Source organism: Tachypleus tridentatus, chromosome 6, assembly GCF_004210375.1.
Source record: "Tachypleus tridentatus isolate NWPU-2018 chromosome 6, ASM421037v1, whole genome shotgun sequence".
Lineage (NCBI taxonomy): Eukaryota > Metazoa > Arthropoda > Merostomata > Xiphosura > Limulidae > Tachypleus > Tachypleus tridentatus.
The window spans coordinates 20,899,664-20,915,611 of NC_134830.1; the positions used below are offsets into that span (position 1 = coordinate 20,899,664).

The following is a 15,948-nucleotide window of genomic DNA, read 5'->3' on the forward strand; positions in this document are numbered from 1 at the left end:
TATATTTAATTCTATTACAATTTTAGAACAGTACATTTTGTATCTGTTAATGGGTTATGATAAACTTTAGTTTTCAAATTATTGTTGTTTTTCTTAATGTCCCTAAAGTTGAGATATTGTAGAACGTATACACATTGTTTTGGCTCATTCCGAAGTTATAAAGAAATAGCAATTTAAAGGAAAATTAAAAACAAATTCATCATTTGGTGGTTTGAAGAAGTCTCAACCGTCTGAGTGAAAAATTATTAGTTTCAATATCTACTTGTCCTTATTCCCAGAGCATTCAAATTGTCGTGGTTACCATTTGAAAATAGAAGAATAACCCTTCACGAGATTTTGTGTTAAAACCTCTTCTTATTCATAAATAAAAGTACACGTGTTGGCGCTGTTGGCACAGGTGCTTATTTTTATTATATCGTTATTTGTTCTAACAGGAACATCGAATTATGAAGAACATAATATCTTCTACTGGACATGTTTTTGTATTTACTTTGTTAAAGGTTTATGATATTGTTGAAACAGTAAGGGACATATCGAATGTTTAAAAAAACGATATATTTTAATAATATCAGAAATCAATTTCGACGTTTCGAAACGTCATTTTTATGAGTGTAAATCACAAGCTTTCTTAGACACTTTTTACTTTATGTTAAATCGTGTTACTTTATTTTACATGTTTATTATCGTAGCATATGACGTCATCTACCTACATTCTGCTCTGTTAAATTTTTATCCTTGTTTGAAGTATTTTAATTATTTTTACAAGACTTAATTAATTCCAACTATCCACAAATATATCTGGTACTCTCATTTTTATATTGAGCTAATGTTTCCCACGTCAAACTCACGTGCTCAGCTAATGGTGAAATTTCTACTATCTTGCTTTTAATATTTACCTTATGTTCATTCATTCTGTATTTTAGATTCATTTCAGTCTGGACTATGTATATGCATATGTACTGTATATGCTTTGTTTTGTTGTAAATATGTTTTCATTATATTCACTTTATATTTACTTTTATTAATGACTGATGAGCTTTATCTATGAATTTATATACAGGTATAAAACAGTTGTTTTCTAAAAAAATAAAACTTCACAATACAGATCAAGTGTAAGAGAAAAATAGCCCAATTTAGTTTGTTTTTTCTGAAATTTTCATACATTACTATTGCTACAATTCTACTTTATTAAGTTCTTAACTCCTTTAGTGGACTAGCTTTTCTTAGAATAGATGACGAAATGTTGTTTAGAAAATAATTTTGTAGCTTTAAATTATAGAAATAGAAAGCTTACATTTTTGAGATATTATATGAAATGATTGTTGATGTAGTTGCATGATCACAAAAAAAATGTAAGATCATTTATGTTCTCTACCTTTTGTTCGGTTTTTAAATAATATTACTAAAACGCTAAACTTCTCTCATGCCACCATATCGCGACGGTTTCATCAACACACCTAACTTCTGGTTTCAAATTAAACGTATTTGTGTGCAAATAACTCAGTAACGGGGATCTCGTAGCTGATCCTTCATTTTTGTGTGTAATATTTGTTATTAATCTGAAAAAAATCGAATATTCTTCACAGATATTAGTGGATTAATAATGTCTATAACTGCTAATAATAAAATTTTATATTATTTTAATTTATTTTCAGTAACATCAATCAACAGAAAGATATTTTTTCCAAATAACGAAATGCAGTAGTTGAAGCCATTAAATCACTTTCCATTTCCTCAATGGCTCAAAACCAGATTTCGGTAACTAAGGTGAGCACAGAACAGATAACCCACTCTGGACCTTATTACTAAAAATAAATAAATATTTGGCTGTTCGAAAAATAATGGTGGATTTCCATACTAAAATTTTAATCATTTATAGGGATGAAAAACCTGTCTATTTTACGGCCTCATACATACCATTGCAAAACCAAAGCTTTCTTCTACTTATTAGAACTTTTATTTTTTTCTATAACTTTATTTCCAATATTTCAGAGCCTTACAATTAATGATGGAAAAAAACAATTGCGAATCATTTTTGTGTATGAATTCAAACTTTGCCATAATACATCAGAAACAGTTCGGAATATCAGCCAAGCATGGGACGAAGGAACCACCTTCTAACATACAATACAGCGTTGGTTTCAAAAGTTTCGTAATGGAGATGTGAGTTTTGAAGGTAAGAAGGACATAGGACGTCCTTCTGTTATTGAAAATGACCAACTGAGAACATTAGTTGAAAGAAACCCGCACCAAACTGTTCAAGAATTGGATGTTAACATTTCAACAATTTTAGACCATTTCGAGTAAGCTGAAAATGTGGGAAAGCTTGACAAGAGGGTTCCACACGAACTCTGTGAAAATCAGAAAAATTGCCATTTTGAACTGTGCTCTATACTGATTTTGCGCGACATAAATGACTCATTTCTTGATCGAATTATCACTTGCGACGAAAAGTGGATCCTTTACGACAACAGAAAGCAATCTGTACAATGGCACATCAATGAAGAGGCTCCAAAACACTACCCAAAGCCAAAATTGCACTAACAGAAGATTACGGTCACTGCATGATAGTCTGTGGCAGGCATTGTCCATTACAGCTTACTCAACCCAAAGCTAGAATATCACTGCGGAGGTTTACTGTCAATAATTCGAAGAAATTCATAGAAAGTTGCATGAAAAAATGCCAGCAGTAGTCAATCAAAGAGGACCAATCTTACCTCGTGATAATGCTCACCCACACGTTGCTTAAATAAGGCTCCAGAAGCTTAACGAATCTGGCTATAAAGCATTGTCTCATCCACCTTACTCCCCAGACTTGTTCAAGTATTTGGACAACTTAATACCGGACAAAAGATTCAACAACACCGCAGTAGCAGAGAATGACTTTAAAGAATTTTCGAGTTTTAGGACTTCAGAGTTTTATCATCTTGGCATAAATAATCTTGTATTTCATACTTATTCAGAAGTATGAAAATTTACCAGGTTCCTATTTTGATTAACAAAGCTGCTTTTTTAATTTTTTATTTCTTATCACAGTTAAAATTTTAAATTCGCCATTATTTTTTGAACAATCGAATAATTTTCCTCCAAAGCGATTTATTTAATTGTGTTTGCAATCTATTTATTTCCTTATTTTCAAAATGCAAATTATTTTAGAGATAAATGTAACTATATGACATGTTAATGTATTATATTAAATTATATCATTAATTTAAATTAATTATAATTCATATTAACCTACATGCAACAGGCCTAAACTATCATTGATTTTATAAACCTTAAGAAATAAGCAAAAACTTGGTATTATGAAATTCGGGGGTGTTAACTCTTTTCTTTTCTTGTGGGTTAAATACACATAGTTTTTAACTTTATCTTTTATATACACATATAACTTGTTGATAAGGTTTTATGATTATTTCATAAACAATTTCTTATAACGATTCTTCAATTTTTTTTCGTATTCAGTTTTATGTATGACAACAGTCCGTGAATTTCTTTTCAAATTTACAAACCACAACACTGTTAAGATTCATTATTACTGTTCTGTTATTCAAACTAAGATAAGTTTGGTTAATGTTAAGCAAAAAATTATCAAAGGTATCGAAACTCTATTTATAGCATCGTGAGCCTAGAAACTTACCGTTGAGCCACTGAAGGGGCTCTTAATATAGGAACAGACTTCTTTACTCGCTTATAACTTTCACACCTAATAACATTAAACCTAACTCGTATCTTTTTTTTTTTAAACAACTTTGTTTTATTTTTATAATATTTTATTATTGATCATTTACAAGATGACGCACAAAATCTAAGATTTTATTCAGAATTTGTATTCGTTTAGTATAATATTTAATTTATTTATAATTTTATAAATATTTCTTAAATGATTCAAGTAGAGGGCCTAATTTAAGTTACTTATTTTTCTTTTATAATTGTTAGACATGAGATCCAGTTGGTAAACATTGTTTTATTAGCTAAACCTAAAAATATCAGTGACAAAAATGTTCGTGAAATGTTGTAGATAATTAAGTTTCAGATAATTAATGATAATGTAATAAACAAGGACGAAGAAATAATGGAACCCTTTCCAGTGTTTCAGCGGTAATTCTAAGGCTTACAACGCTAAAAATCGAGTTTGGATAATAGTCGTGGGCAGAGCACAGATACCTCAACGATTGTATAGCTCCGCGTTTAACAACAAACAGAACAAATTAATATGGCACAACGTACCTAGATGGCGCAATATTATGTAGTGAACATTTAAAATAAGATATCACTGCGTTCAATAGAATCTATAAAATGCCAATAAGCAGTATTGAAAATTACGCTCTTGAAAATGTGGATTTGAAGCGTAAAACTCATAGAGTTGACTTGAGACTGTAGATCAATGTAAAGCAAAAATATTTTATTGTATAAAATAAAAACGTTATTAATTTTATTTACGAGATTAATGATGCAAATATTTGTTTATTTTGCTGATTAGAAATATGTTTTCTCTAGCATCAAGAGCTCTGTTACAAGGTCTTGTGTCGCCTAATGAACAATGTGAAAATGTTGACAGTTCATGACCTTCTAAAATTAGAAACTGTTAGATAGTATCTCTATTTCTCAGTAACTTCTCGACTGACCAATAGAATTGAAGAACATGCACACGCATATATATATATTTATTGTCCATTTTCCATGAGCTCAGAATACTGGAAGTAGTTTTAACCAGGTAAACTGTAAATTAGGCTAACTGAAAGATGGTAAACCATCTTCTCTTGTAAAGCCTATCTACTGCCCAGTACAATTAATATACTATATTTTAAGACAGTGTTAGCTTAGGATTGCATTGGAAAACACTATGGTTAATATTTAATAAGCTTGTTTTATTATTAGTATTTTAGATGTAAAAGTAATAGTAATAACAGTAGTAACAGCGATAGTAATTTAATAACCCATAAATTATTTAGTCTTGGACATCAAACGGTTTTCCTTTATATCTTCTCAGTGATGCCGTTCGGTTACTTCGCTATGAAGCGCATATAACAATCCAATTCGACAGCAAAAATGGTTATAAGTAGTGTAGTGAGTTAAACAAAACAAAACTTTAAAAAGTGCTAAGTTGGAACACACGGTTATCTGTACATACGTATTAGCAAATTGTACATTTTAGTTAATCTTAATTGTGGATTAGTTTAATGAGAGATAACCTAAATGATTATCCTGAATCTTGTAATGCAAATTTTATAAATATCAATACAATTTATACCATAAAACAGCTACATTTCAGAATACCTAAACTTTTCTTTGCAGAAATAACAATGAAAATTGTCCACAATTTATTGGTTCTCTTCTTTATGCAATGGTGGTGTTCTTCCTCAGAAGGTTTTTTCATAAAAGATTCGAAATCGGTTCAGGGACTGGGGCTTCTAAGACACTCGTCTTACTACACGACTTATTTTTTTCCTTATGATTTTCACCCTATTTATCGCAATGCCTACTACCACCGTCATGGTCATGTTTGGAGAAGAAGCGCAGATGAAGAGATAGAAAGTGACCAAGAAGTTTTGTCCATTCAGACAATCTTCAGGAATATATCAAGTAACGACGAAAACCAGTGCTTGGTTCGAATGATGTGTGAAATGGGAACCAATCCGTACGTATATGGTCAGTTTGGAGTGGACATGTTCAGTCTTTTGAGGTAGTGTATCATATGGTACTGAGGAAACACGAATATAAACGTGTGAGTTTAGTAAAATTACAGCCTGAGAAAAAGTTATTTATGAGAAACCGTAGTGTGAGAAACTTTACCATTTCATCTGTAGATAAGTACACTAGATAACCCGCATTCAAAGTAATCAGAAAATTTTATTTTTGCACAACTTAAATTTAAAATTAAAAACTGGTAAATATGAATTCACATAATTAATTTTGTTAATTAAGTTTGGCTAATTCAGATATAACCAGTTCCACATTCCAAAGCAATAGAGTGATATATTTTGTCAGATAGATATATTTTCCAGTTTTAATTAAGATTGATTTCTCTAATATCACACTTCATTGAGTTCACTCCATTTGTGTTTTATAAAACTTTTTTATCCTACTTAGAAACGTATACGACCCTGACCCAAATTACCAGAAATACCAAAACAGTTTCTTACTGGGTGACAGAAGCAAGTCTATCGCCAGCTGTATAGATAATTTTCCAACGTGCACAGCTACATCAGAAGAACTGCGTATGTTCGGAAAAACTGATTAATAAAAGTGTTTTCTCAGACTAAATAAATGTTATACAATAAAAAACAGTTATGTATTTTAGCCCTATAACAAACAGATTAACGGATAAAGAATTCACAAAAGATTCTAAACATTTTCTGCTTAAACCATTTTCTGGTTATACATTTTCATGTATAACCCTGCTCAGTTTTTATAATTTCTAAATTACATTTAAGCCAATATAAATACGGTATTACGTTTATGTAGATATGTTAGTTTATCGAACGAATTAAGTTAAAACTGTATAAATCCAGTTGTAGGACTTTTACTGTTGTTGTACGACTTATTCTTTCGACTTAAGGATCTAGATCTTCTAACTTAAAATTCATGTTATACACACTTTTTCGCCTTTTTCCCTTTCAGTAACACAGCCGTATGTTAGCGAACTTAACATTAGATCCAGGTTTCAATATCCGTAGTCGGGCAGAGCATATTTACTTTATTATGTGTCTCTGTGCTTAACTTCAAATCAGATCATTTTTCATATTTAAACTTAATACTTTATTAAAAGAATAAAACATTTGTCAAAAAGAGAGCACAACATGTTTTTGATAATGAATAAAAACAACTGATATCCTGCCTAATGTTGTAAATTATTTATACATTTTTTCCGATTTGGCCACACAATCCCTGTACATTAAATAGACGTATTGCCATCTAATGTGGAATTCAATTTTTATAATGAGTATATTATGATGTGTTGTTTCTCAATGCTAAACCGCATCCCCGTCGCGCCAAACATGCTCGCCCTTTCAGCCGTGGGAGCGTTATAATGTGACGGTCAATCCCACTATTCGTTGGTAAAAGAGTAGCCCAAGAGTTGGCGGTGGGTGGTGATGACTAGCTGCCTTCCCTCTAGGCTTACACTGCTAAATTAGGGGCGACTACCGCAGATAGCCCTCGAGTAGCTTTGTTCGAAATTCAAAAACAAAACAAACAAACTCAATTGCTAAACCAACATTTAAATTCGCCAAATCCCCGTTACACCAAATATGCCCGCTCTTTCAGCCGTGGGAGCGTCATAATGTGACTGTCAATCCAACTATTCGTTGGTAAAGGAGTAGCTCTAGAGTTAGCGATGGGCGGTGATGACTAGCTGCCTTTTCTTTAGTCTTACACTCCTAAATTAGGAACGGCTAGCGCTGACAGCCCTTGAGTAGCTTTGCGCGAAATTAAAAAAAAACAAACAAATAGAAATCGCCAAATTAAAAGCATAATTGATTCTTATATTACACAGAAGGAAAACATAATACATAGTAACCTAGATGCTCTGTTTATTACAGAATAATTTAAAACTAGTACAGGAATATCACAACTCGCTTTACAATTTATATAATTCTTGCTAACCCTAATTTCAAACCAAATTTAAATACGCGTTTAAAAATGCAGTCTATTAATATTATCCAGAGTAGTTGAACTCATTCTCCTTCGAGTTAAAAAACAAAAACTTTCAATTTCAAACCATATGGTGAGCTCCACAGAAATAATGAGATAGTAAATTCTATCAGACGGAAATGATATACATATTCTGATATCGCTTTGTTATTATGACTTTTATTCTCGAATATAATACACTTGTCCTACTGCTTGTCCAGCTCCTACATCTACCTCACATATCTGTTCCGACACAGTTATAAAAAAAGACCTATCCAACCTTCTGCTAAAATATTTTCGTGCACTTAATCCAGTGCCACAGCTATCTGATTCACCGTAATTTATCGTTTTCTACCTTTCTTATCACAGTGAAACTTTGCTTATCATTACCCTCAGTAGTAGTAGCTTTGCCTTTGGGTCGATTTATTTTAAACAAGTCTAATAGGTCCTAATGAAAACTCTGTTGTAGCTTGGGGTATTTCGCAATACATGAATGCCACAAAATATCCTAGTTAACAGGAACTCCTGTACTGTTACTCATATCATAGTATTAATGGTCCCGTTTGATCTATCACACATCTCATTTCTTTGGGGTCTCTAAGGACTAGTATGTTTCATTATTACTTTTGTCATCTTTTATAACTCTTGACTCTTGAGTTATTTTCTGCAGGATGTGACTACCAGATCTGTTAAGAATTCTCCAGGAAACCAGACTCGCGAGAATTACACTATAAACTCACACGGTATTTTCACTGCTTCAATAGAATTTAGTATTACGGCCTCTACGTAACCAGTGGCAAGGTCAACTACTATTAGAATATACATTTATTCCCTTGTTCTGATAATAACAACTTAAATGAACTAAATATTTCGATAACAGTGACCAAATTAAGTATTTGTTTTTTTTTTTTTTTACTTTCTTGAAATACTGTAAACATTTTTATAAAACTATTTATGTTTCCAAACATACCCAGCCAGTAGTAGTTTTTTTTTTATCGATCCTATCTTTTGCTTTAGCTAACATTTTCAGCCAACATTTCATCATGTCTACCTTTATGCAATTTCTACATTGCTTTAGAAATACTAATTTGATCTCTACCATCTATTCGTTTATTACCATAACGGTTACTACTCAACGGTCCGGCATGGCCAGGTGGTTAAGGCACTCGACTCGTAATCTGAGAGTCATGGGTTTGAATCCCCGTCGCACCAAACATGCTCGCCCTTTCAGCGATGTGGGTGTTATAATGTGATGGTCAATCCCATTATTCTTTGGTAAAAAGAGCAGCCCAAGAGTTGGCGGTGATGACTAGCTGCCTTCCCTCTAGTCTTACACTGCTAAATTAGGGACGGCTAGCGCAGATAGCCCTCGAGTAGCTTTGTGTGAAATTCAAAACTAACAAAACTGGCTTCTCCTCAACCCTTCTTCCCACTCAGTAACAATAATTAATTTACCCAAGTTTAATTACTCCGAGTTCCTCAATCACGACCCCCAGTGGCACAGCACTTTGTCTGCCGAATCACACCGCTAGAAACCGGGTTTCAAAACCCGTGGTGAGTAGAGCACAGATAGTCCATTGTGTAGCTTTGGGCATAACTTCAAATAAAATCCTCGATCACAGGTATTTTCGTTGTGGCATTTATCTCTACTCTCGTATTGTAACTGCCACATAAATTTTGTTCTTATATATTTTTCCTTTTCCATCACTAGTTTAAATTTCGTCATTATTTGTATCATTTACTGATCAGAGTTCTCCACAGTGTGGGGTGCGCTCCTTCACGCCAGGGAAGTGCAAAAACTATCTCTTGGGGACAAGAGCTATTAATGAAAAGCCAATAATGCAATTATTTAAAATTAAAATAATAAGTGATTACTATATCACGTATAACATTTTAATGTCTATCCGTGTATTATATCTTTTTTATGAAAAAAAACTTTTTTTTTTCATTTATTTTACAAAATACAGGGGGCACGTGCAAGCAACAATATTTATTAAGAAGGGGCGTGGATGACCAAAGCTTTACTAACTCTTATTTCTGTTTTATAATTTTAATCTATCTACTTTGGCTACACATTACATCTTCTGCTTCAACCCTATGGTTTATACATCATTACTAAAGAAACCCATATGTGAGACACCATCCATCACTTCTGTAACTATTTCACCTTGATAAGCTCAATATTTCAACGAGACTCCAGGTGGTGTTAAAGTATACAACCCCTCCTGCTGTGATGTTAAAACCAATTAAATCTAATGCATCGACTGTTAGTCGATTATTTCTCACTAACTCATTTTTCCCTAGAGTTTTCAAATAATACTATCCCTTAATGCATTTATAGCTTCCCATTTATCATCCCTTCTAAAAAAATTGAACGTTTTCTCTCCTTCTTTATCTTCAAAGCAAATTATCATGCTGTCCCTTATTTCTGTTAAACGAATTTAGCCATATGTCCAACATAGTCACATATGTAACATTTGTGGCACATATTTGTAATTTCTCTCTTCATTTATAAAATTACTCTACAGGAAGTTTATCTTTACAGTTCGCAAAGAACTCTGATCTAGTTTTATTGTTTTGTGATAATTAGTTATATTTCAACTTATTCTGTTCTCTCGTCACTACAACATATTCATGCGTTAACTTATCTGTCTCAAGTATGTTTTCTGGTTTTCTGTATTTCAGCTGTATTACTTACTGGATTTGTACTTTCGTCAGCATTTGCTCTTACAACATCTCATAATCGTAGGGTGTCTTGTTACCTTCTCGCTATCTAAACAAGAAATGCAGCTCATCAGAAGGCCCGACATGGCCAGGTGGGTTAAGGCGTTCGATTCGTAATCCGAGGGTCGCTGTTTCGAATCCCCGTCACACCAAACACGTTCGCTCTTTCAGCCGTGGGGCATTATAATGTGACGGTCAATCCCACTATTCGTTGGTAAAAGAGTAGCTCAAGAGTTGGCAGTGGGTGGTGATGACTAGCTGTCTTCCCTCTAGTCTTACACTGCTAAATTAGGGTCGGCCAGCGCAGACAGCGCTCGTGTAGCTTTGCGCGAAATTCTAACAAAAACAAAATAAGCAGCTCATCAGTCCAATCATTTTCTAATGTCACACACTACTGTATTCCCCTTTGGAGACTGACCAAAAGCTGACCACTTTCTCATTCCTCTCAACTCCAATTACTATTCCTTACACTTCAATTCATATCACATATATCTATGTATACACAAAAGACTGAGTACATTATAGTAAAATAATTTTGGAACGTTACCATGTCAATGTTCCGTCTCATTATATTTAACAGCCATACATTTTGATAATTTAGCCATAGGTTTTGATGCAGTAGTGTACATCATTAGGCTGTCACGCCCAAGGTCCTTCACTTCTCCATGCATGCTTTCCATAATCCAGCTAGTGTATTAGGATGCGATTTACCAGCATCAATTTCAACAGCACGCTCATACAGAAGTTTATAGGTGCTGCATCTGGTGACTTGACCAACAAGTATTTGCATTCTTTGTTATGATTGACATTCATATGTATTATTAAGCGTGATATCCTGTCATCAAAGTGAATTATCTGTAAATAATGCTTACGTTACCTCGTGGATAAACATACTGACAGATGTATAGGAATAATCAAGGTGTGACGTCAATGTATTTTGAAACAACGACTCTTTAAAGACAACAGAATATTTCGTATAAGAAACACAGGTCAGTTTCTTTTATTTTTATACATTCGACTGCTTTATAATGAAAGGCAGACAGTTTGATGTCCTCTACGAATACTCACTTTCCTTTCCGCTGTTATTTTAGGTAATGCAAATCTTCCCATGGCGCAAGGCCTTCCTAATACCTATTAAGAACAACTAAATGGTAATTTAAGTGCTTTAAATACAGATGATTATTAACCCATTTATTTTAAAATGTAGTTACTATGGGTGAGATGAGAGCCATTGTATCTCATCTTGTAGATCCTTTTTATCTAATTTGATAGGTACAACAGTTCTCAACCACAAAAAAATGCATTTTTCAATGGGTAAAAAGTCTGTGTCTGATGCTTGTTTTAACTTGAAATGACATTAACTAGAAAACTGGATTAATTGCAAAACCTTTTCATCATTTAATGCCCTGCAATTTCATTAAGCTAAATTGGTCGTTTTATCCTATCTTATATTATAAGATAGTCGATTAGGAGTTATAACTGGAGGAGTTCTTTTGTGAAACATTGCTCTCTTATCCTCAATTCCAGATGTAGATAATTCTTCATTATATTGTAGACAAAGGCTTGAGGCAGGTGGAGAGCTTTTGGTTGGTTTGTTGTTTGGCGTTCATTGGCTTAAACCAACTAGTCTATCTGCGCCAAACAACCAGTAAAAATTAAAAGTAAAATTATCATAACAAATAAAAAGAATTCAAGTGAAAACAAAACAATGGCTAAAATTCAGAAAAAAAAAGTTTACATAGCATTAAAGAGGCAAATGGCTCTTTATAAAAACACAAATAAAGTGTAAAACAGTGTCATTGGCGATGGTGGCACTATCCAACGCTAGGGGTAAGCGCGTAGCCGAGCCCTGAACACAAGATAATAGTCCGTGTATGGGGTGGGTACGGCAGTGACAGCACCAGAGCAGACAGACTTAACTGCAGCGTTAGTGAGCTCGTTCCCACAAATACCGATGTGGCCCAGTATCCAGAGAAACTGGTAGAAGTAGATGTTAAAAGGAATTGGGCCAGTCGGTTTTGAATATCGGGGCACAAATAGGGTGAGAACTATTGTGAAGCGGTTCCATGGTCAGTAGAGAACTAAGCGAGTCGGTATAAATAGAACAATTTATGTACTGCTTAGCTTATATATGATCCAGGGCAAGATAAATGGTGTGCAATTCGGCAGTGAACACAGAAACTATAGAGGGGATTCTGTGTGCAACCACTGAACTACAACAAACTTGATTTAAAACCATCCGTATAAATTTGAATGGAACCATGGTTTAAAAGATGTTCGATAAATAGACGACAGTACTTCCAATCGTGAGTATTCGCCTTCCTCAGAGGACTCAAAGGTAGGAAACACTTGGGGATGGTAATAAGTCATGGTGGGATGGATCGACCAGTGGAGACAGCAATGTTATCCAAAGACAAATCCAATTCATCCAATTGTGCCTGGATACGAAAGCTAAAACGAATATTGGCAAATTGTATATCCCCAAAAAGCATGGCCCACTGAGGGAGGAAAACGAACCCCAAGTAAAATGCTGTGGTGAGGATCGCAGTTTCAAATTATAGAGAAAATAAATTTGCAAACGGTGAAGGCGTACAGGAGGTTAAAGAGATTCAGTGTAGAACTCTGGACTGGAGAAGTGTGGAAAGCTCCCGTATATAGCTGAAGCTCTTGATGGTAAACGGGGTCCGGCATATTCATTGCCGAGGTCCTGGCAAGGTCATAAACGAGAGATTCATAGTCCAGTGTTGATCGAATGAAGGTGCGATAAATCTTTAGCATAGAACGATTCGCTCCCCAAGAGGTGGAAGAGACGACACAAAGGAAGCTCAGTGCCTTTGTACACTTGATTCTCAGCTGCATGATAAGCCTCAAAAATGTTGCTTCAGGGATCACGGGAAGCACAACTTCACTGACATGGAGTTCATAATCGAGGTGAATACCTCGTTGGTGGCAAAAGTATATACAAACGGTTTCAGAGAGAGAAAAGTTAAAATCGTTTGCTGTGGTCCATTTCCGTAAACCGTTAAGGGCAGTCTGTAGCTGCTGCTCAATAAACCTCATATTCGACGAGTGACACGAGATGTGGAAGTCGTTGACGTAGAACCTGTTTGCAACAGTAGGAGGTGGTTGTCCAGTGATGGCATTAATCTTTATACTGAAAAGTGTGACATTCAAAACACAGCCTTGAGAAATTCATTTCATCAAATGAAATGGCAATTTCATTTAAATACAAATTTATTAGCCTAATATTAATAACCTTTCAAGTTGCTCTGGGGCCTATTAGGCCCCACCTTTCGTAGGAGTGTTAACATGCTTGGCTATGCCAGGTCAAGAAGTCAGAAGCACAGCATTCAGCTAGCTGGCGCGATAAGTCGCCAGTATGGCGGCATTTCTGTTAGCAGTCAGTTTCTTTTTCGCCACCATAAAGATCGCGTTTCATACTTAGTTTTGGAACTTTTTCCATATGGATCATTTCCGTAACTATAATAAAATTATTTTCCCAATAACGTAATAATTTTTATATTAAAGAGTTATGTGATAATATTATGTAACTGCTGGATGGCGAAGAAACACTTCTAAATCTGTCAATAACACTTTCTCCATTTTTCTATAGCTCTCAGTTTTCTATGTTTTGATTAATTTAAAAAAACCCATTAATGTTCGATAAGACTACGCATTAAAGTAAACATCAATGTGCATAAATAGCATTATATATATATATGTACACACACAAAGAGACACTATAAATAATACATAATATGACTCAGGCTCTGAAAAGTCAGAGTTCTTGACGTTCATAAGAAAAATACAAGTACTTTTGTCCATCCCACAGTTTGTACATTGCATTTGCATAACTACTAGAAACTCCAATATACGCATCTGACGTTTTATTCTGTATCCATGCGAACTACATCTGATATTTACTCTCCTTTACGAGTGTCTCTGAATAAGCAGGGTAGTGTGAAATTAATATCTGATATCTTTGATATCCAAAACCTAATATCACACTGAGTGGCACTTTATAAAAGGTCATGGCAAGCACACTTTGACCCCCCCTACCTGGCCGTTTTTCTAGTTTTTGCTTATTTCTCTTCTTGCAATAAAATATTTGTTTACCTTTGTTTCTATGGCTTTTATTTTCGGAAGAGCGAATTTTCTAACTTCTACTTGTGCATCTATAGTGCTCTTTATCTTTTGTTGTTCACTGATGTATAAGAGGCAAGTTCCTAGATTACAACGCTAAATTTCAGAGTTCGATTAGCAGCAGTCAAGAGACCGCAATAATAGTTTGTCTGTTTTTGTACGATAAACAGTAACAACTATATTAAACTGTTGTGTATTTCAGGTATTCTTTTAGTGAAAATTATTTTAATACTTTATTTGAGATGCGCGTTAGAAAGAAAAAACTGATTGTAGTTTTTGTTTGTATTGATATCATTCTCTTGATTTGTTTTCATATTTCCTGCTTGCATTATTTTTAAATAGTTTTTAACATAACCTTTTAAATTCATTTCTGAGTATTTTGGAAGTTTTCAAAGACTACTTGAATAATAACTAGTTGTCTATTTGTGATAGACATTCCAAGAACATTCCATTTTCCTACTTTCCCTTTTATTCCCAATCTGGGTTATAAGGGTTTCTACTGCTAAAACTAGGGTTTTGATACCCATAGTATGGAGAACCAGATAATTTAAAGTGGTTTGTTTTGAATGTCGCGCAAAGCTACACGAGGACTATCAGCGCTAGTCGTCCCTAATTTAGCAGTGTAAGACTAGAGGGAAGGCAGCTAATCATCACCACCCACTGCCAACTCTTGGGCTACTCTTTTACTACCGAATAGTGGGATTGACCGTCACATTATAATGCTCCCACGGCTGAAAGGGCAAGCATGTTTGTAGTGACGGGGATTCGAATTCGCGACCCTCGGATTACGAGCCGAGTGTCTTAACCTACCTGGTCATTTCGGGCCCAACTTAAAATGTAGCTTTGCAATCAATTATACCCAGTGCTCTCTCTTACGCATCTTTTTCCAGTTTTTAATCTATTTCTGACGTCCTCTTTAATATCATTCTTCCAGCCTTTAACGTGTGAATATCATTCTTCTAGCCTTTAACGTATGAATATCATTCTTCCAGCCTTTAACGTGTGAATATCATTCTTTCAGCCTTTAACGTGTGAAATCTTCATTTTTAACGCAATTTGCTAATCTCCTTTTGTTCAGTTGAAAAAGTCTATTTAAAACTTATTTGTTTCTATATTTGACAGTCTTTCAGATAATGTTATAAAATTCATGCTTGCATATCTGCGTTACGTTTCTCAAAAAGTTAAGTCTACCATTTAATTAAAAAACAAAACCAAACAAATATAAAAAAAAACAAGTAGTATAAAAAAAGAAGGAAACTACCACCAGGGGTGCTTAACTTGTAAATAGAAACTCATTCAGCCAATTAAAATATTTGTTGTTTAGTGCACAAATATATACAATGAGTTGTCTGCACTTTGTCTGAATCGCGGATTTTAGCTTCCTATGCGGGCATACTGCCCCTTGGCTCCAATGGGGTATTGAAAGTTTTGTTTACTACAACTTTA

At 34.2% G+C, this 15,948-nt stretch overlaps 1 protein-coding gene across 1 annotated transcript; it reads left to right on the plus strand.

Annotated features, from left to right (window-relative positions):
- Window positions 1-812: 812 nt before the first annotated feature.
- On the plus strand, window positions 813-6,787 carry LOC143252070 (uncharacterized). The gene is made up of 3 exons (XM_076503677.1): window positions 813-1,767; window positions 5,299-5,686; window positions 6,094-6,787. The coding sequence occupies exons 2-3, from the start codon at window positions 5,307-5,309 to the stop codon at window positions 6,242-6,244; spliced, it is 531 nt and encodes a 176-aa protein (XP_076359792.1). The 5' UTR covers window positions 813-1,767; window positions 5,299-5,306; the 3' UTR covers window positions 6,245-6,787.
- Window positions 6,788-15,948: the final 9,161 nt, after the last annotated feature.

Coding starts and splice junctions, on each gene's coding strand:
- LOC143252070 (XM_076503677.1), top strand. CDS start 5,307: ATGAAAATTGTCCACAATTTATTGGTTCTCTTCTTTATGCAATGGTGG. Junction 5,687..6,093: donor GACATGTTCAGTCTTTTGAG/GTAGTGTATCAT, acceptor TATCCTACTTAG/AAACGTATACGACCCTGACC.